Genomic DNA, 25,050 nt, shown 5'->3' on the forward strand with positions numbered 1-25,050 from the left:
ACCTCTGCAAACCACAAAAAATAGTCTCAACTGTTTGTTTGCAATAAAATGTAAAACACATTGCAAACACAAGACTTTGCTTAGATGCAATTCACAAAATAAAAACAAGGGCTTGAAACACCCTGACTTAATTTGTACCAGCACATTTTAGATTACAAAATTAGATCATATATAACATTTAACCTTGTGTTTTGTTCTCTGAAAACAGTTTATATATGAGAAGTCTTATTTCTTATATTTGTAGCCTTCAATATGTTTAACAAGTTTGGGACTTTACATAATACTTCATTCAGAAGTGTGTTTCTGGAGTATTCCATTTATCTGAACCTGACTGGTGAAAATTGAAATATACTGTATTTAAATGTCTTATGTAAATTAACCTAGCTAATAAAAGAAAGTGCTCTGTATGATTTCTTCAGTCTGCCATGCTGCATAAACAGGAGCAGGTGGGACTCCACCTGTAGGTGTAAATAAAGGACATCCTTGTTTAGAGATCATTTATAACAATGGCTCAAGACTCTTCTCTTCAAGTATTTTCCGCAACACCCCCAAATTATGTATCCACTGCATCATTTGGTTTTTCTGATGATTGGCTTTAAGAAATCGTCTGTCAAGATATACAAATATTGCTATTTTTTATATTTGAGCAGAAGTCTTACAACTTGCACTGCCTTGTGTAAAGAAAACGAGGATCGTATACATGTAACCTTTAGGAAACAGCATGTAACACAAAACTGGGACGTAAAAAATGATGTATAACTGTGGTCAGAGTTTAGTATAAGATGTCCAATGGCTGTCAGCTCCTTAAGCAGCAGTGCAGTAAAGTAGGTGTTCAGTTATCACAAAGGTTTGTACCATTGAGAGTAAGTCATCCTGTAGTTTTCTCTGTGATTCCCTCTACTCTATAAAAAATATTGAGGATATAAAGCTTTCAATAAAATTTTTGAAATCTAGGCATAAGCAAGAAGAATATACTGTAGGTCCATGAAGTTTATCACTTCCATTTAGAACACATGCAGCTGGTGACACCCATTTTACTCAAGGAGGAAAGACCGGCAAGTTAATGACTCTTTAACCAGTTTTAGGAAACAAAAATCAAGTTATGTTGGAAATTGATCAAAATAAATAGGCCCACAAGTTAGATTAACATTAAGAGAAAACTTGATGGTTGTTTAAATCAAAAGGATGAAAAAAAAAAAACTACTGCTATGTACTTATAATGCATCTGAAATAAAATAAATCTGGCTTAATGTAAAATTTGTGGATATAATAATAATAATAATATATGACTAGACATGTGCTCTTTAATTCAAATGGCTGGACTAATACCTAATTTTGTGGGAAAATTTAATTTTGCTAAACAGGGAACAAAAAAATATATGAGCCAGACTTTGTGTCTTGTAGAGCTTAATGTGCACATGAGGTTTGTTAATATATAACATGTTATAATACTATATATATTAAAGATCATTTAAGGATTTTGAGATACTAATGTTTAATTCATACAGCCTACTTAAAATAGAAAATTGGACAACCTAGTAAACTGGAGATGATATAAAGTCAATTGAATTTATAGCTGTTTTCTTCAGTACATTTTAGTGTCAAATTATAGAGATCAAGATCTTATATTTTCAAACTATAAAAGAAGAATTCAGCGTACATATGTGATTGAACCACAGCCTGAATTGATATTTTCACAATATTTTAGCTGTCATCAAAAGTGTAAAATATAATTTAAAAAATATAATATGTATATAGATTTAGAAAAACAACTACAAGTGAAATAGAATTCATTTCTAAATGTAGTGACAGAAACAATGTGGTGGACTAAAATCCTTCAGAAAATGGAATATAATTTAAGTAAAATAATTGTAATATCTGTGCAAGAGTAAGGATAAAATATTTTAAAATACATTTCTCTAATGTTTAACAAACTAATGAACTATAAAATAGAGATACCGACCGGTAACTAGGAAAACAATAAGAATCATACAGTAAAGCACAACCCGGACTTGTCTGTGACAATGCTGACAATGTTTTTTAACTACTGGTCACCACTAGTTGACATCTGCAACTTCATTTGTCTTATGAATACTGTATACTAGTCCAGGACTGAATTATAGCTAGTCTATAATGACATTTTCAACAGGCAAGAGTAAAAAAAAAAGCAAAACAGTAAGGACAAACTATTACATTTTACACAGTTCGATGTAATTTGCACTGCACATTTATTCTATTCAAACTGTAATAAACGTATACCCATGTGGAATTTTTAGAACCTCATATCGCATGTATGCACCTCATCTGTCTTCTCAGATAAGTGTCTTGACTAATTCTTTGAAAGCAAAAGTCAATAGTTACAAGAGCAGTGTGTTAGTATGAAGTAAAACCCAATATTTTAAGAATGAATTGTGAGCAAAAATGTCAGACAGTCAAGATTCTTACTAAAATCATCTTTTTCAAACAGTTGTACAGTTTATATCAGATATCTATAATGCAAGGCACATCTGCATAGCTGCTGCCATTCAAAATAAACTAATAGTTTTTTTTTTCTCAGAAAACAGAAATTTGCTCTAAATGTAGCATGTATGGCAACTATGCCTGAAGGACAACAACCCATTATTAACAGTTTTCCTGATCACTTGTAAGTACTGAAACACAACACAAAATAAAGAAAAAGGTCAATAAAATAAAAGAGTAAACAACCATAGAAAATTGATAGCACCTTATCTTTGCAGACATTTTCCACTCTCTTCTTACATTGCTGCACACAAACAGGCTATCACTACAAACATGGATAAGGTTTGTGGGTCTAGACAGCACCTAGTGGCTGTAACACGAGTCACCTGGTAATGATATTCAGATTACTGTCTGCTGACAATGTATCTTAACATTTGTAAGACCTATGAAGGGATAAGATTTGGATCGGCAAGTAAGCTTGAGTTGGTATACATACTCAATGCTTAAAGCCCATCACACGATATGTATATTGATTGCATGTATCTCTGTTCTTAAAATAAAAAATACAGAAATACCATGACAGAGAATATTGAGGAGTCTAATGAATCTTAAGATTTTACTGATGTTCTGCCATGATGATAGAATAAGTGAATTAGTGTCCCTAACCCTAACACATATAACTAAAAGATAAAATAACAGTTATATCTGTTATAATAAACAAATGATCACTGGATACACAGCACAAGATCAATGCAGCATCTAGTCAAGCACAGATACTGTACCTTAACAATTTCAACACAATAAACACACAGACTGCAGCTTTGACAAGTACCAGCCCAAATCCCAGATATGAAAAGCTGTTTGAAGTGTCAGAGGATATTTGATTTGAGTAGAACTGTCAAAGTATACCATTAATCAAAAAATGATTTTGCTATCTGCAAGAGAGGTGACTGTTTTTATCACAGCAGCCTACCAATTTGTTAATATGATATAGTGTATATTAGTAATTTGAAATGTACATTCTGTAAAAGACAGAGAAAATACATCTGAGTAGATATCAAAAGTGACAGTAAAGGGAAATAGTAAAGGCAGACTGTGAGCTGTTTGAAGCTTTAACATGTTATGAGCCGTCCATTTTTCCTTCAGAATGCATCCTGTGTAGCAGCCCTTTCATGCACTAAATATTATAACAGATCAGCACTACCTCTATCAGCTGTCATGGCCAGGCTGACAACTCACAACAGCAGACAAGCTTGTATCTGTGTACCTGGTAACGTTTTCTGATAACAGGTGTCAATGGAGACAAGGAGCGAACAGTTTTCCAGATAGGTAACAGCTGCAGAGATGACAAAGCAGAATTCGCCAGTAGGACAAGGATCATCAGCAGAAGATGAATCATAGAGTGCATGAAGAGAAAGAGAGAAACAGGAAAAATGTGAAACAGAGTGGGAAAGACATTTTACTGTATTAGTACTGCATATACACACAGTGCAGTCATTTGTCCACTTTCATAAAACTTCAAATCAGAATCTATCTTTGAGGAAAGAAGGATACCTTACCAACCTCAAGAAGAAGTCTGTCTTTCCATAAATGAAGATATCATTTACTAGAATAATGTCATTCAAAACAGATATCATTTGAAAGTTTATTGTGTTATACTAGGAAGTGCCAAAACTACCAGCTACATATAGCATATAGGTATTTCTTGTATTTGGTTTTGAATGAATTATTTGGCAGCTACAAACCTTGTCAAGTCTGACTTTACATGCATATATCTGGCCTTTGCTGTGAAAGATGCCTGTCAGTTTCAAGCCGCAATATCCACCTTTTATAAAGTGTTTTTCCTCCTTCTCCACTTCTATTTTTAAGGTAGAGTTTATCTAAATGCCACATTTGAGAACATTGTGAATCCATTTCCTAATCATCCATCATCTTTGGGTTTATTAGTTTAGTCTGCAGCTAGCTTTTTAATATGTATTTTTACTAGTAATTCTGTTTGTATAATAGATGGAAGCCAATTTAAAACAGTCTTATAGGTCTTCATGGCTTTCTAGTGCCGAGACCTCACTTGATGTTACTATTATAAACAATGCTTTGACTTTTAAAGCAGTCCTGTTTAGACTACCAGTTGATGAAAATCAAATTAAACTTTTAACAGTTATGCAACCAAGTAACTTTTTCAAAATGTTATCCTGACTGTTTACATACAGTATCTACAGTAGGTGAAGTCAACAAAGTTCAGTGCTTCTCCATCTTTTGTAAGTGGGAGAGTAGCTGAAGAGCTGATAAAGATGACCTGATTTTTCTGTTGATAAAAAAGTTTGCCAGCTTAACAAAAGTATAAATCTTTTCCATTGTTAATTTGGAGATGAGTGTGCAGTGATGATAGAGCATCCAGGCCATTGAAACATAAAAGACTCACTTATTTAAATAAATGGTCCACTGAGTTTCTCAGTCAAATGTTATTGAATATGTTAATAAATTACATGTGATGAAGCAAAGAAAGGAAGAGCAAAAGGAGTCATCTCTATTGTCAGATAGACCTTGACTAAGATGACACTGAATTCCAAGTGTACACATAACTTTCCAGTAGCATTGTCATTCTTGGGTGGTCTCTGGTGATCTCTCATGATCTTTATTAGTAGACAATATTAACTTTCTTTGATGCTGTTATAATATAATCATACCTCACCCTAGGTTATCCATAGCTGTTCTTAAAATTGCCTTATATTCCATGATAAAATCTGTCACCTATAGCATTCTATTTCAGAAAACAATCATACGGAAAGTGTGGCAGGGCATAAAATATGGGCTATTTCTGTCCTTTTCTCCAGTCCTGTGGAGTGACCTAATGGACTATTGCAGTGACATCTACTCTACAAGCAAGCTGGTGTTTCATCTGGTTGACCTCCTGACGTACACTAGTATGCTTTCTAAATCTTTGCTTTTGTATTGATCCAATGAATGACTTTCAGACAGACAGACAGACAGACAGACAGACAGACAGACAGACAGACAGACAGACAGACAGATAGATAGATAGATAGATAGATAGATAGATAGATAGATAGATTTCTCAGTTCTCTTATAATCTCATGTTAATAATAATAACAATAATTCATTATATTTCGGCTGTGTTACTTAAAGTACTTTACATAGGCAGTGGGGAACTACGACAGCCATTTATGCACCAGTACATTCAACACACATTAGCTCTTAGGTGATGAAGAGGTGACACAGATAATTAACTAATAAGGGACACAGTGAACAATTTAGCTAGGGCATTTGGAAACAAACTACTCTTTTTAAAAACTTTTTAATATTATTTGCTACTGGCAACTGCTGATCCCCATTATTGCACACATATCAAAAACTTTATTATCTCAGTTCTCCATGAAAACATGAGATTAAAATTTGTTCTTGGCCTTAACTATAAACAACATGTGTAAAAGTAACAGATAAAATGTGTCTGTTTTAGGTGAAGTGTTCGTTTAAACATGTGTTAAACCATAATCAAGTTTCTGCTTTTTCATATCCCATAAAGTCAACAAAGTAAATTATAATTATCTAAGTAACAGAAAATTTCAAAATTAATTATAGCATATGTTTGGTGAGTAACAAGATTTACATTTACTCTTGTGGTTAAGTAAATTCTTTTATCAATGTGAAACCATTAATATGTGACCATTTTCAGTAACTGCTTCCTCCCTAATAAAAAATGCCAACAGAAATAAAATTAAAACCCTCTTGGGAGAAGATTTTTTTCATTTATCAGATATAGTGGGATTTATGATCATTGCAGATCCTTTTACAGCAGTCTTTGGAATTATTCCAGATGAGTTTAGCCTATCTGGTGATAAACTAACCATTATTTATTACAACAAATTGTTAGCGCGTCAACTAATTCTCCTCAGTTATAAAAATCCTAATGTAAACTCCATAACTCATTAGGAAAATTATATTTTATATTATCTAAAACTTGAAAAAAAAATTCTTTAATGGAACTGTCCACAGCATCTTTAGGATTTGGCAAGATTTATTAATGTAATTTTAAATTAAGTTTGTTGTGCTCCTACATGTGTCTCTATGAAATTTGTATTGTTTTAGCTAATTAGAGGCTGGATAACACAGCATGCATCCATTTTCTCCTTTTTTAATTTTATTAAAAAAATTGCTTACTGATCTCAGTGAGGGGGAGGGTTTTACTGTGGTTTATGATTACATATTTCATATGGATGGATTTTACTGTATCCAGCCCTCTATTCTGAAACCCACCTAATGAAATAATACAATTGCAGAAACATTAGCCCTTTCCTTACATCATCAGCCAAGGCAGGAATTATATCTAGAAAAGGTTCAGGTACATTATAGGGCACAGTCACTCCCGCACTGACTTATACCAGGTCAATGGAGACCTGACAAGTACTCTGACATACACCTCTTGAGATTTGAGAGGGAAAGCTGGAATGCAAGAAAAAAAAATGAATCAGACATGGGGAGAATGCCAAATTCTACACAGAGAGTATTGGAACTGGAATTTGAAACCAGTCTACTAGAAATGTGAAGCAGCAATCCTAATCACTCTACCACTCTGGACATCCAATGAACAAATTAATATTTTGCTCTAGAGAAAACTACAGATGTAGTAATTCCTCAGTTTTATTCCCTGCATACTAAATTTTTCACTTTCAGTTTTATTTATGCTTATTATAAATATTGATACTATAAAGAATAAACACACTAAAAATTAAATAGAAAGTTTGCGGATATGATAAATATTCAGTGAATACAACTTTATTGTCAAAACAGCTTTTCCAGTTTTTGCATCCACCTTAATGTCAAAATTATTCAGATTTTTATTATTAATGTTGTGTCATTACAATGAAACCAAGAATTTAAATTTCAGAGACAAATAAAAATTTGCATATTTTAAAGAGTTTTGACTGAATACTGTCATATAATATGAAATTAACAGATTTACTGTATATTCTTTTTAAAAAATAACCTGAAAATTGATAACAGATGCTAAGCAAAATTTCCACAGAAATAATTAGACGGAAAACTTAATCTTGAATATATTCATTTTTCTTTAAAATGAATTGCACAAGGTTACCTGATCACATTTAAATTACAATATTTTGGTTAGTCGATTAGGTGAATATCTTTGGATATACTCTTATGAATTGTCCCGACAATGAAATATGAAGAGCACAAAGACACTTTAATCTCTAACAGCTCACTTTTAGAGATTTTTAGATGTTTGATGTTTTGGGATTCATCACAAAAACACATTCCTGTCAGTAATATGAACAACTACTCATAAATTACCAGGTATAACACAGAGAGAACCTTTCAACCAAATAACCATTGTGTTTTTAAGTGCATAAATGTCTTCACTCAGACAAAGAAGTGCACAATTGCTCCACCTGCTGATGGAAAGGCTGACAGACTTTAGTGAAGTAGTACAAAGTGAATACTCTGAGATCCAAAGGGCAAAATTTTAACTTTGAAAACCAGGACAACAAACAAGAAAATTCTTGATCTTCTAACTGCACAGTAGCACATTTTAGAGCACACTGAGTGATCTTTCTCTATTGATAAACATATATATACATACATAACTTGTCTAAATGCACATTCTTGATGCCTGTACAGTGTTTAGGTAGACCTTCCACTTTATTCTGCTTGAAGCACCTTGGCTTCATCTGACACCTAATGCCTTTTAAGTATTTAAACCACAAGAGCCAGGTGATGAGTTCCATTGTAAGCACTTTTAGCACAACTCTAATCATAGTGTTATATCAAAATCCTCTTATAGCACTGCTTCAAGCCACACTGTTAAATTTACCGCATGCATCTTTGTAGTTTCTCTTAAATGTTATTCTGGGAGGAGGTTAGAAAAGGGTTTACACTTTGATTTGAAGCTCCTCCTTTCTAACTAATGTTTTTTTGCACACTTAACATTCCCACATATATGAGTAGTATGTTTTAATTGAAGAAATGTTGATATGTCTGTGAGAGAAGGACATGTCCCTTTATTAAAGTGATACACTTGTTCTGTCCACGCATTTTTGTGCTACTACACTATATAGCAGTGTTTTTTCCAACCTTTTTTCTGTGATGGCACACTTTTTGTGACAAAAAACTTCCCAAGACTCACCACTATTCTACTAACCACAAACACTTTATATCTTATACACAAGCTCATTTGTCCGAAGGAATCGGGCAGTTAAAACAGCAACTTTGAGATCAGCATTCGCAGACACAGCACTTAGTGAGCACTTTGGGTGCATCCCCAGCTGCTTTGACTCTATTCCCTTCCCCTTACTGCATCAACGGCAACACGTATGCCCACTATCCACTGGCCTTGTGAGGCGCTCTGGTGCCAACATACTCAGGGCATGTGGACACCAGCAAGCAGGAGACCCGTCCAAAGTGCTCTAAGTGCTGTGTCTGAAACATAGCGAGCATGGAGCTGCTTTTATGTCAGGTTCTCCAAGGCAGTTCTGTCCTCCTCAGACAGGCCTCAACTAGATGAGGAGCTTGTCCTTCTCAAGTGTGCTACACTATTACTTCCACAGCACACCTGGGAAGTTCTCACAGTTCAACACTGTGCTGCAGCACACTGGTTGAAAAACACGGTTATACAATTTACAATATAATTTATTTTTGTACAGCCCAAAATCACATAAGGGGTGCTGCACTGGGCTTTAACAGGCCGTGCCTTTTGACAGCCCCCCAGCCTTGACTCTCTAAGAAGACAAGGAAAAACTCCCAAAAAAAAAACCTTTTAGGGAAAAAAAAAATCGAAGAAACCTTGGGAAAGGTAGTTCAAAGAGAGACCCCTTTCCAGGTAGGTTGGGTGTACAGTAGGTGTCAAAATAATGGGGCAAATACAATACAATACACAGAATACAAATAATCCTCAATACAATATACAGGTAGTAGTAGAATAGAAATATTACAAGTACAGTGCAGAATTCAACAGTTATATAGTGTGGTAAATAGAACAGCACACAGTACTCCAAATGCAAACTCACTAATGCATTCCAGAGTTTAAGTATCACTTGCTCAACTGTATTTAACATTTGTTATAGAATAAAATTCTATGATATTTATTAGACAACAGTCATTCATCTGAAAATAAGGAAAACAGGAATGATGATTACAATCTTCAACTGTTTTATTTCTTTAAACATTTTATTAAACTGAATTACTTTTGCACATTGAGAGCAGACTTTTTAGAATATCTGTAAGTCAGTGTTCCTACACTATGTGGTCCCAGTTAACTGTGCTGCATCATGAATGGCCTCACTTGGCGCTTCCTTGGCGTTTTAAGTCCCTTAAAACCTGATGTAAGAGCTGAGATTTTGAGCAATGCAGCCACATAAATGTCCGAACCACCAGAAGAATGAAATATCAAAAAGGAGATCTTCTTAATCTTTTTGTTTTCTCCTAGACAGTAATGAAATCAGAAATAATAAATAAAGTGGAGAGATGTTCTTTTGTTTCATGCTTGTCAGATTTTTCTCCTGAGAAAAATTACCTTGGTGTTGTCATAAGTGTATCCTATTCAGTTTTAGCAGAGATCTCAGCAAAGTCTCACAATGGGCTCAGATTGGCCACATAGTATTGTGAAATATTTTTGCAATTTGAAAGTATTATGTGCTGCTTAGTAATATATTGTGAAATGTATGGACAGTTGTTTGTGATAACAAATCACTTTACTATAAATTACAAAACTGTGGGCCTTGCTTCTGAATAATATTATTAGTTGCTCTAATTTATATTGCTGTGATCCAATTAGATCATACTCATTCTAGAAGAAAAAGAAGGCAGAGTGACATAGTGGTTAAGAGTTTGGACTTCAAACCCTGAAGTCATGGGTTCAAATCATGCTATTGAAACTATGTGACCACAAGCAAGTCACTTCACCTGCCTGTGCTCCAATTGGAAAAACAAATAGAAGAAACAAAAGAAATGTAACCAAGGTGTAAGTCAATTTGGAAAAGTAAAAAAAGTCTTCAAAGAGATGAAAAAGAATAGTAAGAGTTCTCGCAAAATATGCATTTAAAACAAAATTCTCACCTTTGGCTCTTTTTTACCTCAGTTGTATCTCATCTTTTTGTCTAAAGATATTACTCCTAAAGAATTGTAGGAGAAACATCTGTGACAAAGTTAATTATTAAATAAAACATAAATGAGAGGTGTGGCAAACTCTGATCCTGTAGAACTGCAGTGGCTGCAGGTTTTTGTTCCAACCCAGTTGCTTAATTAGAAGCCCAAGCCTCACCAATAACAGATCTTATTTAATTTCATGGCTTTTTAGTGTATTAACTCTGCCATGTCAGTTCATTATTAAATGACAGACTTGTTTTTTCCTTTCTAATGATATATGTATCATCCAAGTGATTTGAAACCTAAAATGGTAGAGTAATTTTCAGTTCTTCACTTTCTCTCCAGTTTCCTTCCCAATGGAGATGGGAAATGGAGACAAGCCTGATGTAGAACTGCTGGTTCCTTTGCCATTTGCATGTTATTGCTAATAAGGATCAGAAACAACAATGAATTCAGCTGTTTAAAACTAGAATAATCAACTAAGGTTTCAAAATCTTAACAAGCGAGACAACTAAAATGAAGCAGAATAATGTCATTTGAGCAATAAGTGCTTCTTCATCAATGAATGATTTCTCATTAAGCAGTTGGGTTGGAACAAAAACCTGAAACCACTGTGACCTCCAGGACTGATGATGCTCAGCCCTGATTTAATAGGCCTGAGTCCTAAATAGCAAATAAACTAAATGACGTTAATTAGTATTTAAGAAAATAATTAGAATGACAACCTACAGCCACTGCGGCTCTTGAGGATCACAGATGTCCACCCCTGCTATATTATACCTCATGAAACTTTGAGGATTAAAATAATGTGGGTCATCTCACAAAAGATTTAAAGGTTTTATTTTAAAGCAGAAAAAGAAAGCAGATAGCAGATGTTTGGTTTGTTCATGGTTGGATAGAGTATTTAATGAATGAAGCTAAAGAAATTTAGTTATTCTGACATAAGGATTTTATTCACAAAAACTAGTAATTTTGCTAAATAAATCAATCTGCATGTACATTTTTGGACTCAATACATGATATACTGCAGTTAAAAGCAAGAATACCCTTAAAATATGCTTTCAGTAAGAAAATACAATACAAGTTACAAAAATGTTTCCTCTCTTTTGATAGCATGACATCTTCTAAAAATAAAGAAAATGTGGTTTCATTACTTTGTAGAAAAGTACAAATAATTTTCTTTTGTGCACATCTGCACTAAAAACTATTTTAATATTAAGGGAATAGAAAAATGGATGGAAGGGAACTGCTTGTTTTTCCATTGCTATTTATTATTCTGAAACCCATCTATGGCCACTCCTTTAAATGACACATAATAGACACTGGCAAACAATGTGAGACAGTAGGCTGGTCAAGCTCAAGTAGAATAATAGATCACTGAGTTCTGTAGATATCCATTATGAACTAGGGGATGTGGAGAGAATAATACAAACTGTAATGATATTCAGAAAATCTGAAACCATAATGGATAATCAGCAAGGTCATTGTGAGTTAAAGAAAACAGAATGTTTCCAGTATAAAAAAAGCTGTGCGGTAGACATTACTACTAAAAAAACATTTTTATGAGGACTGGAAGATGATCCGCTGCGGCAAGCCCTAACGGAAGCAGCTGAAAGAAGAACAAGACTGGTAAAAATCACCTCTGCACACAGTCACATCACAATTAATAACTGGAACATTTATCTTATTATAAACACTATCATTTTCCAAATACTGTTCTTTTATGACCAGTATAAAATGCTGCCATGGCAAATGTGCGTAGACTAAAGCATGAGGTGACAAAAACGTGCAGCCAGTAACACCTTGGGGTTACTTTTATTTACTAGAAGGATATTATTGTTTGTAAACTAATATAAATGAAATGTACATACTGTATATGTAGCATAACAACATATAACAGTAGGAGAAGCACTATATACATGATACAAGTGAATTATCAGAAAAGCATGCAAATAAAAGGCTAACCATAATGTGGAATTTATTTGTTCAATCTTTTTCAGGAAAAATTAATTTTGGTATTAACTTTAGCTGCCAGGCGATTAAGGTAGTCATGTATCGATCTAAATGTTGGAGTGGGCGGTATGGTCAGAAATCCATGTCTGGTTATAATTTATGGTTTAGTGCACATACTGGTATAATGTGTTTGCATATATTTCTTAGATTCATATTTTTTTTTCCAAATAACACAGATATTAGTGGATGTTTGTGTACATCTCTATTCACTAAATTACTTTTCAATGCTCTCCAACTTCCAGGAAATGCATTCACTAAGAAGTATATTTTTCTGATCTCTTCCTGCTCAAAAAACCTCACTTTAAACATACATGCATGCAAACATTGTCAATATCGCTTAATCCAATATAGAGTGACAGCATTGACTCACCAAACAAAGTGAACCGCACAGCACTCTGGGCAATGCCCTTAAAGGCATAGGCTCACTTATTACACACAGATCTCAAACAAGACAATAAACATAGACATTACCTTTAAAACATTAATACACCAACATTTTTTTGGACAGGTTTGCATGTTATATGATATAAAATGCTTTATATTTAAAAATATTCCCAAGCTCTTCAAAAGCAGTCATCACAAGGTGCAGAACTTACAGCTAATAACATTTTGACCTAAAAGTCATTCAGAGTTTTTATTAACTGTCCATTAATTTAATTTCTAGCTGTTTCCTCCACAGTAGCTGCTCAAGTAGAAAAGAGCAGCTGACTCCATAAACGCATTGGTCACTGCATACTTTTGTCAGCACTAATTTGTTGGTGTGCTTTGGTCCATGTTAACGCCCTTTAATACAAAAAACATACCACCTCTTACTGTACTGGACGTTCTATGCAACGGAAGCAATAATTACACGGAAAAACAACCATATTTAATCAGCAACTAGCTTTAGTACAGAGTATGCATAAGCTAACTTCCACTAACAGGCAAATCCTAACACTGCATACCGCAGGTATACAGTAGTAACATTTGATATTACAAGCGTAAAAGACTAAGCAGTCCTTATAATAGATTTTCTAACTTTGGTTTTCAAATAGTGCACCAGATATTGAAAAAAGACACCCCCATACATTTGACTCTTTCACCCATGTGGTCATTAAATATCATTCTATATATCATTAGTAGGAGCCAGGATTAAAGAGGATTCTGCTGGAGACAAACAGCTATTCAACAGTTTGGTTGAGCAGGTGACAAACAAATAAGTAGATAAATAGAGAAAAGCATGGCTGCCTTATGGATCCTGAAACTAACTGTTATTTGTGTCTGTAGAGGGACATTGAGTTTCCTTCCAGATCCCCAAATACGTACAGGATAGGCTTATTGGAAATTACAAAACTGCCCCACTGAAACTGCTGTTTCACACTTTTTTTGTACCTTCTACTTAGTGCTGCTGGGATAAGCTTTGGTCCTCCATGATCCTGAATTGTACTGAACATAACTGAGAAAAGAAGGACATGTTGCAAATTCACAGCATAAGGGAGAGTGTGTATTAATACTGTATAATTATGATAAAATGGGTAAATGACAGAAATGATGGAGAAAACATATGTCAACCAATTTTCTTATCTTCCAGTAATGCTGTGATGGAGGGAAATAAAAAAAAAAACAAACATTTTAATCTTACAAGAAATCGATGAAGCTTTGAGGAAGGTTGTCTCCAGTCAAGTAGCTGATCATTTCTAAAAAAACGCATCTAAACAACAATCCTATTAATGAAAACATACAGCTTATCTTTTTACAGTGTATTTACCAATAACAAAAGGAAAATGTTAAAATATGGAAATGTGCAGTATTTACTTATGATTTCATATTGTATGTAGTCACAAATTTACCAGTAGTTTAAGTGAATACTGCGTATAAAAAGTGCTTTGACAACAACAACAAATGGGCCATAATGCCTCCATGAATCCTATGCACTGCTGCTTGTGCCCTGCTTACTGGCTAAAGTGGCCATCTTCTAGCAGACTGTCTGTCACATCCTTGAGGGCCAAGTTGTGAAGTCTTTGTGAGTAGTCCTTGGGGATACAACACCCCCTTATAACTTCCTAATTCCAAATGATCAAATAACCAAAGTGTAGGGCATGTGGAGCCTGCTAAAACACTACAGGCTAAACGCTGGCCTCAGCAGCCAAAGGCTCTGCTCCACCATTGCACATGGAATGTTGAGGGGCTAATAGTAAATGGCACATTCAAGCAACATGTTTGTAGAAATCCTGTAACAAAATGTAATTTATTATTTTACGCTTATTGCAGTATGTAAATGTGTAAGCTCAGAATTTGCAATAATAAAGCAAATAATGTATGTAAAATGTACAATATTGTTAATATGCTTGGTAATACAATTAGTCTGGCATTATATTAGCAATAGACTCCTAAGGCTTCAAGAGTAAAATTCAAGCAATGACATTTCTTAAACTTGTTTTAGAATCTACTGGAAAACAATACAATTAAATGCTATGAGTATAAAAAAAGAGGTGGATTTTATCAGTTACTGTATGTGTACTTACCCTATGAGGGTAGTCTCCACATATACCCTAAAAGTATAAATGCATTTCAGTCAATGTAAAGTTTTCATCAAGTGTGCAACAATTACTCAACAATAAAACTGCAGAATCTTACCTTTTCACCTTTTGGCCCAATGTCACCCTGGTACATAATAAGATAATAAGAAACAATATGTTATTTTTTTTTAAAAAAAGTAGGAAAATTACAAAAATAAGGTTTATATACAAATTACATAAATGTATTAATGAAATCAAGACTTAAGAAGTGCATTAGTTATTGATAGCTTTATGTAAGTGTCATTTTGTGTTAAAGATTTAACAAATATGCATAAAATATTTCATTGTTCTGTCTTTGTCTATAGATCATATTTTATATTTATTTTATAGGCCCATCAGAAGCCTTGGATTTCACATAAATTTCTATGGTGGTAGAGGATGTTTGAAAATGCTAATATTTTAAAGGACTTAGTATGCCCAAAAATCTAAATAAACGTCAAACACTAAAGTCACAGCCTACTGTTTTTTATATTCTTTACAATCTTTCATTTTAAAAATAATGTTACCCTTACCTTATCTCCTTTAGGCCCTTTTGCACCCTTCAAAGGCATAACAAATATGAAAGATTAGTACACCATATATGATTAGATTCAAAATGTAGTGTGTTCTAGAAGTTCTTTTAAGATTTATTGAGGTTTTTAAGCATTTGTTGCAGCTAATCATTTTTTTTCCCAAAGATACATACAAATTCATGTTATCTATAACATAGACTCTGTGAACAATTCATCTTTTGAATAATAATTGGTAAATGTCTAGTGTTATTGAAATTAATGGCATTCATTAAAATACAGAATAAAACATACAAATGAAAAGTTGTGAGCAACTTTAATATACAAGACCATGCAATTTGAGAAAACCTAAACAAGTAACTTCTACTTTGTATGTGTGTAAACAATATCTATATCTTTATATATAATATATATATATGTAAAATTCTTTGAAAAGTTGTTTTTACTATTCTGTTTTATTGTTTGTTAAGCCTGTTAGCAGCATCCCTGTACTATCTTGCAATTCAGTAGACTTGATTCAATGCTGATCAATGCAACCTAAAAGAACCTCAGATTACAGTTCAGCACGAAATCTACAACTACAGCAAAATAACAACATATGATCATGGCATAAATTATAATATTATACTTAGCTTGTCATAAAGATTCATTTGCATACTGTACAATGCATGTCAGGCTTTGATGGGAAATCTCTATTTGGAAATAGAGTGGTTGTACTGCAGTGGTTAGGACTCTCTCTCTCTCTCTCTCTCTCTCTCTCTCTCTCACTCTCTCTCACTCTCTCTTTCTCTCACTCTCTCTCACTCTTCCTCTGTGCTCTGGCCATTATATTCCCCAGATGCTGTTCAAAAGCTTACAGAACTTTGTTAAAAAAAGCTTACAGAGATTGTTATGGAGAGCCACAATGTAAATGTCCAAGGATTGAGCAGGTTGGCCTTTGTGGCACTCCAGTGTTTAAAGACCACCTGTGATGGGGTTTTCAAGTGCCAGAGTGCAGTCATTTTATTTATAACTATAAGATTACATTGATTTGGTTTAACAGACCAATCAGAGTTTAACTACCATAGGAGCTTCTACCCATTTTGCTAGAAATCTCACAAAGAACTTTCTCAGTTTGTTCTAGCAGAGCTCAAGAAATACTTTCTCATACACTAATTACAGCATAGTAGTGAAAACAAAAACAAAGTATAATAAATTGAAAAGCAAGTAATGTAGCACCATAACAGCAATAATAAATAATAGTATAATATTGCTTATGAATGAATGAATGAATAAAGGAATGAATGATGTGTATGAGTACAAAACTTAATAATGACTCAGATCATAGTGATATATTGAATATTGTTTGAACTTTATTGCTGCCTAAAACAGGACAAATAGCAAATTACAACATATGATAGGATATCCAGGACAGTTACATTGACCATTTGCCTTGGATTAGCCACACATTAATTTTTCTTATTGTAAAGGACATCACAGCAGTTTATTGGATTGCTGTTAAATTAGAGTTTTGCCTTCATCCTAAATTGGCAATTTGCCATATCTTTTTTAATACTAACAATAATTAATTACTTTTATTTAGTTCTTTTCTCACTACTCAAAGATCTTTTACACAGACAGTGGTAAACCACTTCAACCTCCACCAGTCTGTATCGCTCACCACTATTATGCAACAGCAGACATTATTGCTCAGTACACTAACCACACATTAGCTATTAGAAGGGGTGACAGAGATTGTTAGCCAAAGAAAGACACGGGGTGATTAAGAGGCCAGAATGACCAGTCCTTACTGGGCAATTTATCTAGGTCACTGGGATAAACCATACTCTTTCTGAAAGATGTTCAGGGATCTTAAGTGACCACAAGGAGACAGTTTTACGTTTCATCTTGGGGATGGTGTCATATTTACAGCACAGTGTCTCCATCACTGCTCTGGGGCATTGGGATACACACACAGACTATGGGCCTCTCCAGCACCATTTCCAGCAGCAATCCAAGATTTTCCTAGTCAGTCTCCCACCCAAGCACTGGTTGAACCCAAACCTTCTTAGTTTCAGGTGGTTGCCCTATTCTGAAGCACAGGTGGTATAGCTGATTTAGCTTATATTTACTAGATTTTTTAAATCCTCTAATTAGAAATAGTCACATCAAAATTGCTGTTCAGTAAATAAGCAAAATATTCTTTTGCACTGTATGTGAAAGTGCATGGTTTTGTAAGTTTTTGTTATTGTGTAATCATTACGAGTCTCTCTTCAGTAAATAGTGCTATGTGAGAATAAATTCAGTTGAATTTAAAGAGGTAGTATTATGCTGATAGCAATAAAACACTAATCTTCTAACTCATTGACTGTAGTGCTACAGATATCAATAATTTATACTGTTGCTTGAAAACTTTTGGATATTTAACTTACCATGTCACCTTTCAGACCAGTTTCGCCCTTAAAAAATACAAATCAATAAGACATGCTTTAGTGAAATTGCGTTAACATTCCTGAGATCCTGAATATGACAAAGCAGTCATGAAAATGAATGGATTCACACGTACTCCTCAATATGCCATGTTAACCAAGTAACTTATTGGGGGAATACAGACTGGATTAATGTTCTAAGAAAATGTTATAAAGTTAACATCATAAGGCAGAAAATCACCTTTAACATACGGAAACAGAATTTAGCTACCGAGTATAAATAGCTGAAATAGTAATATGGGCAAAAAAGATATATTCACAAACAACAATAGGTAGATACTGTGTTTGCAGTTAAAAATAAAAACCAAGATACTTTACTGTATTAAGACAAAAATATTTTTCTTATTTGTAAAAATATTTTCACAATATAATAAGATACTTACTTGCTTTCCATCCATACCTATTGGACCCTAGAATAAATAAAAAAAAAAAGAATTTGTATTAATCAATGAGATAAAATGGCTAAAATCATGCACTAATTGTAAGTATTTATATAGTGGTCAGTTAGTTGTCATCTTCACTCAACCACCTGGATGCTAATAAGAGACACTGGCTACACTGTCATAAGCTGATATGAACGGTTTTAGAAAAATATGTTGGGTAAAGGACTTTTATACAAGATATACTGCATTAATATAACTAAAAGATTACAGGGTGACCTGCTTTCCTTTCAGATGCAGTATTGTTCTTTTAGAACATTGGAAAAATGTAAGCAAGAGCAGGCCAATCAGACCAAGAAAGCTCACCCAAACCGTACACTTAATTCCTCCAAAACAACATCAAGTCCTACTGTGTAACACAGTACTTAGTAGCTATTCCATGTGACTATGGTTCTCTGTGAGAAGAAAAATGAATTTTTGTTTGAAATATACCATTAAAATGTTTCTAACTGTGTCTCCATGTTGTTGAGATCATTTTAAAGTAACTGTCTCAATCCCACTGTACTAATATCTTTCATAATTTTGAACACTTCAATCATTTCACATGTCAATTTCTTTTTGCTTCACCTGAAAAGGCTCATCAGTTTTAACCTTTCTTATCACTGATCCCCTGTAATTCTGGAATCAGCCTAGTCACTCTTTTCTGGATTTTTCCTAGTGCTTCTATGTCTTTCTTGTAGGTTTGAAATCAAAACTTCACAGAGTACTAAAGAAGAGGCCTTACCAGAGTGTTATAAAGCTTGAGTATAACATCCCTTGACTTATACTGTACACATTGTACTATATAAAATAACATTCTTTTAGCCTTCTTAGTGGTTTCTGAACACTGTCTGGAAGTTGGCAGTGACTACGACTCCTACATCCTTCTCATAAACTGTACTTTTAGTTTTCAGATTTCCCCTTCTGTATTCAAATCTACCATTTTTACTTCCTACATATAATACTTTACAAGTACTTACATTAAATTTCATCTGCCACAAACCTGCCCAAGCCTGTATGCTGTCCAACTCTCCCTGTAAGTGGATTCTAGATTATTAATCCTTGTAGCTTTGTATCATCTGCAAATTTAACCAGCTTGCTATTTATATTCCTATCCAAATCATTTATATATATTAGAAAAAGTAGTCGTCCCAGCACTGACCCCTGTGGGACACCAATCTAACTTGTGATAAGGTCGCAGGCACCATCACTCTCTGCTTGCTTATGTCTTCCAGATAAATCCAGATGTCCTCACTAAGATGTGACTCATCATCCCGCTGAAGAAGACTTGCTTTAAATTCTGCTTTACATAAATGGTAACCCACCTTCTTTTCTATTCTGGCTATCCTTCCTAAAAAATCTGAACCCATTTATGCTATACTCATCTCCACCAGTTTTGGTTATGATATCATAGCTATGCTCAGCTATATTTGACCCCAACCTACTTGTTTTATTTATGATACTTCTAACATTAAGGCAAGCCATTTTTAATGTGTTTCTTAATGTACTTTTGCAAAGCTTGGAGAAGAATGTTACTATGCATTTTTGTTTTTACATCATTGTTTCTCTCCTTGTGTACAGTACAGTTCTAAAACTGACCAGACCTAAACTCCCTGTCTTTCTGACATTCCCTGGAATGTTATTATAAGGTAATTTTAATTTACAATGTCTTTCAAAGCAGCACAGTTCATAAATAACTGTATATTAAGAAGCATGTTAATTTATTGTTGTAACTTTCTTTGTTTTCTAATGTAAACTGAAATATTTTACCAGAGAAAAAGACAGAGAACACTCAATGCACCATGAGAAAACAAAATCATCCTTAAAATGGCACTGACAAGGTACATCTCCAGGGATGAGTCACCAAACTATAGCAAGCCAGCAAAGTCCATTGATTTTTCAACTAGTGCAGCTAAAGGTGAGCAGTCCTTTTAAGGATAGCGAGTCACATCAAAGAGCCATGTAAAAAGCATAGAATGCATTAATTTGGAAGCCAGAAGAAAAGACCAACTCAGAGTGCCGAGTGTCTCAGACACCTAAAACAGACGTGATTGGCACTTTGGTGGAGTTGCTGGAGAGACCTGAGGCCCAAATCCGTAATCTGCAGAGTCATTAGTAACAGCAGTATAGGGGGAAAGACAACTAAAAGACAGTCACCTCTGCAGTCCCATGATTGTTTCATTATCTGCTAAGGTCCATTAGCCTGAGTCCATGGACACCAGTGGAGCTTTGGGCTCATGGAGCTGGGGAAAAGTGTGGGGGATAGAGTTGTCACTGACCTCAAGTGAGCTTTGAGAAGCTGGGCTGCTGGCAAAAATGTGCAAATGAAGGACAATGCAGATTGTATAGGTGTTGTGAAGTGGCAGAGAAGGTAGAGTCTTAAAGATGAGATCCAGACCTATAACATGGTTTTCAGGTGCAGTTCAGTAAAGGAAAATAGCCAAGGGATTGGTACATCTGTAGTTAGACACAAGGAAGGTTTGCGTGTTTCCTTAGAGCTGACCAGCGTTGAACACCTCGGTTGCATCTCATGACATCACACCTCCAACATCCCAGCTGTACCATTTGAGAACACAGCACTCATGATCTCTGCTGATATGCCCTTGTCACAAGCTACACGACTGAAGTCAGAGAGAAGACCACAGCATTTTCAATGAGTTTGTGCACAGTTGCAAATAGTTGGAAGTGATGACTGGGTGACAGCGACTTCATAGGGAGGACTATGTAATGGCACTGACAAGTTATATCAGTCAGTGATGAGTCACCCAAATAAGAGCTGGCATTACATAACCAGTGGCAGGGGCGCCTGTATAAACAGTTAGCCTGCAATGTCACATGCTTTTCCAAGTAGTGTGGCAAAAGGCGAGCAGTCCTTTCAAGGATAGTGAGCCACCTCAAAGAGCTATGTAAAAAGCAGAGAATCCATCCATTGCGGCACTCGGTGCTAATGCTACAATATCTTAAAAGTCAATTACTGCCCTGTTGAATTTAAAACTATTTTCAAAATCATTTATATCAATTGTGAATAGTTCAGCTCTAATTTATTGTGACATGCTCATTGTCTCTTATAAAGCAGAGCATAACCTTCTATAACACTTTCTTGAAATTATAGGAAAATATACAATAATATTACCATAGGCTATCAAGTCAGCTGTTATGAGGGATAACCAATATGAGGCTATTCATACTTATGGCCAAGCTCCATTGATACTGTAGCAGTCTTTTGGCTGTGTTCCTTCATGTACTGATGATGAAACCAACAAATTGCCCCAAACTAGTCATAACTAAAAACAGGGATGAGACAGAGAATAGGAGTCAGGTAGAACACTTTGTTTCTTGGTGCAGAATGAATTGTCTATAAATTAACATCAGCAAAGCCAAGGAACTGGTTATTAACTTTTGCCTACACCAAAGAGCCTCCATGTCCGGTCACTATTCAGAGAGTGGATGTTGACATGGTGCATTGCTACAGGTACTTTGGGGTCCACTTTAATGACAGATTGGGCTGGACTCGTAACACAAAAGAATTGTATATTCTTTGGTGACAGCATTTCTTTAATATTTCAAGTGACATCCTTCACATCTTCTACAACTCTGTGACAGCTAGTGCAGTCTTCTGCACTGTGATGTTCTGTGGCCCACTGAATCAATAATCTAGCTAAAAGGGCAAGCTCAGCTATGCGACGCACTTTGAACATCCTGGAGGTAGTAGCAAAGGAGAGAATTAAAACAAAACTAGGTGTCATTATGAACAAATCTGCACATTCTCTCTCTGACACACTAACACTTAGTACTTTCAGGCAATAAATTATTTAGCAGAAGTGAGTCAAAAAACGGTACTGGGGCTCCTTTATACCAACAGTAATAGGTCTGCATAATGCCTGACTGGGACTGGGACAGCTAAGTCAGACGTTTTTCTTTTTTATTTTTTTTGTGTGTTGATGTGTATTCAGACTATAGCATCTATCTATCTATCTATCTATCTATCTATCTATCTATCTATCTATCTATCTATCTATCTATCTATCTATCTATCTATCTATCTATCTATCTATCTATCACCACTTAAATGCATGCATGTTTTGTTTATCATTGTAGCTAGAATTATTAAGTACTGGTGTTAATTTTTTTTCCTCTTCTGTTTCTCTGAGCTGCTACTTTGATCTTTGATCTGAACAAACACATATCTTATATGCCCCTTTGTCTTTAGTGCTTCTTGGCAGTTTTTCTACTTTACACAGAAAGATAGGCACTAAAATAAATAAATAAATAAAATTCTTTAAACTTTCATTCCAAAAGTATAATGCAAGTATGATGTAATAAAAATTTGTTTCATTTACTTACTGGAAATCCAGGAAAACCTCTTGATCCTGGCTGACCCTAAAGAAAAATACATTTAAAATTTGATTTTAGTTATTTTGTTACAAAAGAAATATTCAAGAAATGATGTACATTTATATTTTCATTTAACACTTTAAAAAAAACAAAAACAAAACTTCAATCAGAAATAAATTGTAGATCACAACAACAGCAAGTTTTCTCCCCAGTTGATTTAGGCATCACCTCTTCTACATTTCACTCCAGACACCTGACTGCACACTGTTAATAAGATTACTGGCCAAACTCTAGTGTTTTCCTTAAAGGATTCTTAAGCTTTTCATACAGAAAATAAAGTACTAGGTTCAAAAGTGTGTTCTTAATTTACCTTTAAGTCACTAGCATAATAATATGCTTATTTGCAAAATAATTGGCTGTGTTTTCTTAAAATAGAATGTGGTATATTTAATTGCTTCTTAAGCATCTCAAAACAACTTATGATAATGATATGAACTTGTATCAAAACATTAAATATAATCTTCAAATTTTACTTTGACTTACATAGATTAGTTTAAGTGCAAAACATATCGTGACTAAATAATGTAAGGTTATGGATAGTTGCCCGATCTGCAATGACACTAGCATGACAAGCAAGAAAAGATTGATTCACAAACAGGCTGAAAACAGAAAGAGAGATGGAGAAACAGTGGCTGTCATATGACAGTAGGAGTCCATCTCTAAGTGGGAAAGCTAGATGTCAAAAACTGGGTGTTTTGCAAGTTCCTTAGTGAGTGGCACAACAGACAGAGAAGGCTTTGTAAAAAGGAAGTGTGCCTCCTGGCCAATAAAAGGCACCATATGGTTCCTAGCTACAAAAGTACATATGCTGTTTTTCCTTTAAGGATATGGCCCAGGAAACCTTTCATTTCTCGCTGGCTCATCAAGGTATACATGGCATGGAGAACGTCAGCCACCTACACAACTCAGGTATTCATCACCAGTATGACCTCATGACTGTATTGGCCTTCCATGTCTGCTCAGCCACCTTACCACTACTTAGTGATCAGTTTAGAGCACAGAGTTTAACTTTATCTTATGGTCTAGAACATACAGTACAACCTCAGATTAGATGGCATGACTGTAAAGTTGGTCATCTGAGTCAAGGTACTCTGGGGCTATCAACATCATGTTTGAAACTGTTGTTTACTGTGAACAATCGACGACTAGCAACAGAAACCCAGTAATAATTCATCACTTTGATTCTAATAGGACAGTCTGTTCTTGCAATTCACACCCCTCCAGGCATCTTTGTCATTACACACTTGATCACTGAAACCTCCCACTGGGTCTAAAGAGTAATGAGATGGTTCAGTTTAGAATCCAAAATCTCTAAATAGGCTGCATACTTTGAACAGCAGTTTGGTGCATATACACAAACAACAGTCAAAGATTTCCCCTCTGAAACTCAGAGTCTCATTGAGGTGACCCTGTTGTTTACTAGAAAAAAAAGCAGCTGTACAGCATGCAGTCAACAGGTTTTGAGTATCACTACCCTTGCCTGGGGCCTCTCGTAGAAGTCCAGAGTAGGAGAGCAAGAGAGAGGCAGAGACAATCAGACACGATAAGCTTGATCAAGAAGTCTGGGTCCAGAGTCAATTGTGTGTTTTAGATGTTATTTTCAAAATGTTGCCACTATAATCTGACTATATCTGCTATTTTTTAGACTCCAGGAAGAGTTTAGTGATTATTGAAACTATCTGTGAAAAGTACAGTCAAAACCAGAGATGACAATATGTGACAGTATGCACAACACAAGTTTCTCATTGGGCTCCATAAGTAGTCATCAAATAAATGGGTTTATAGCCTTATTGAAAGGCTAAGTGTGCCTGTTACTCTAGGTTTAAAAATATAATAATAGTAATAATATAAATCATTTGTTAGTATTTTAATTAAATAAAATATATGTAATATTATTCATGGAGAGAATATCCAAGAATGAATTGTGTAAAATAAAGATTTCTCTTTCCTTGTCATATCTTTTCCAGACTTCAGATGCAAGAAGAGTTACAGTATATTATAAATATAAAATTACATACGGGAGGTCCTCGTGGCCCAATAATGGACATTCCAGGTTCCCCAGGTGTCCCCTATAAAAGAAAAATGATATAAGATGGAATAATGTAACTTC

General features: G+C 34.7%; 1 protein-coding gene across 14 annotated transcripts in view; it reads right to left on the reverse strand.

Moving 5' to 3' along the window:
- Positions 1–25,050, reverse strand: part of col13a1 (collagen, type XIII, alpha 1) — a 273,440-nt gene that overhangs the window by 96,485 nt on the left and 151,905 nt on the right. For 13 of the 14 annotated variants that reach the window (XM_039755089.1, XM_039755081.1, XM_039755058.1 and 10 more), the window contains 8 exons: positions 24,959–25,009; positions 22,890–22,925; positions 18,510–18,536; positions 18,070–18,096; positions 15,662–15,688; positions 15,208–15,234; positions 15,096–15,122; positions 3,728–3,796 (listed from right to left, as the gene is read on the reverse strand). In XM_039755089.1, coding sequence (XP_039611023.1) covers positions 3,728–3,796; positions 15,096–15,122; positions 15,208–15,234; positions 15,662–15,688; positions 18,070–18,096; positions 18,510–18,536; positions 22,890–22,925; positions 24,959–25,009 — 291 coding nt within the window. The remainder of the gene's footprint in view (positions 1–3,727; positions 3,797–15,095; positions 15,123–15,207; positions 15,235–15,661; positions 15,689–18,069; positions 18,097–18,509; positions 18,537–22,889; positions 22,926–24,958; positions 25,010–25,050) is intronic. The other variant, XM_039755070.1, reaches the window with a different exon arrangement.

The sequence above is a fragment of the Polypterus senegalus genome, chromosome 1 (assembly GCF_016835505.1).
Source record: "Polypterus senegalus isolate Bchr_013 chromosome 1, ASM1683550v1, whole genome shotgun sequence".
Classification (NCBI taxonomy): Eukaryota; Metazoa; Chordata; class Cladistia; order Polypteriformes; family Polypteridae; genus Polypterus; species Polypterus senegalus.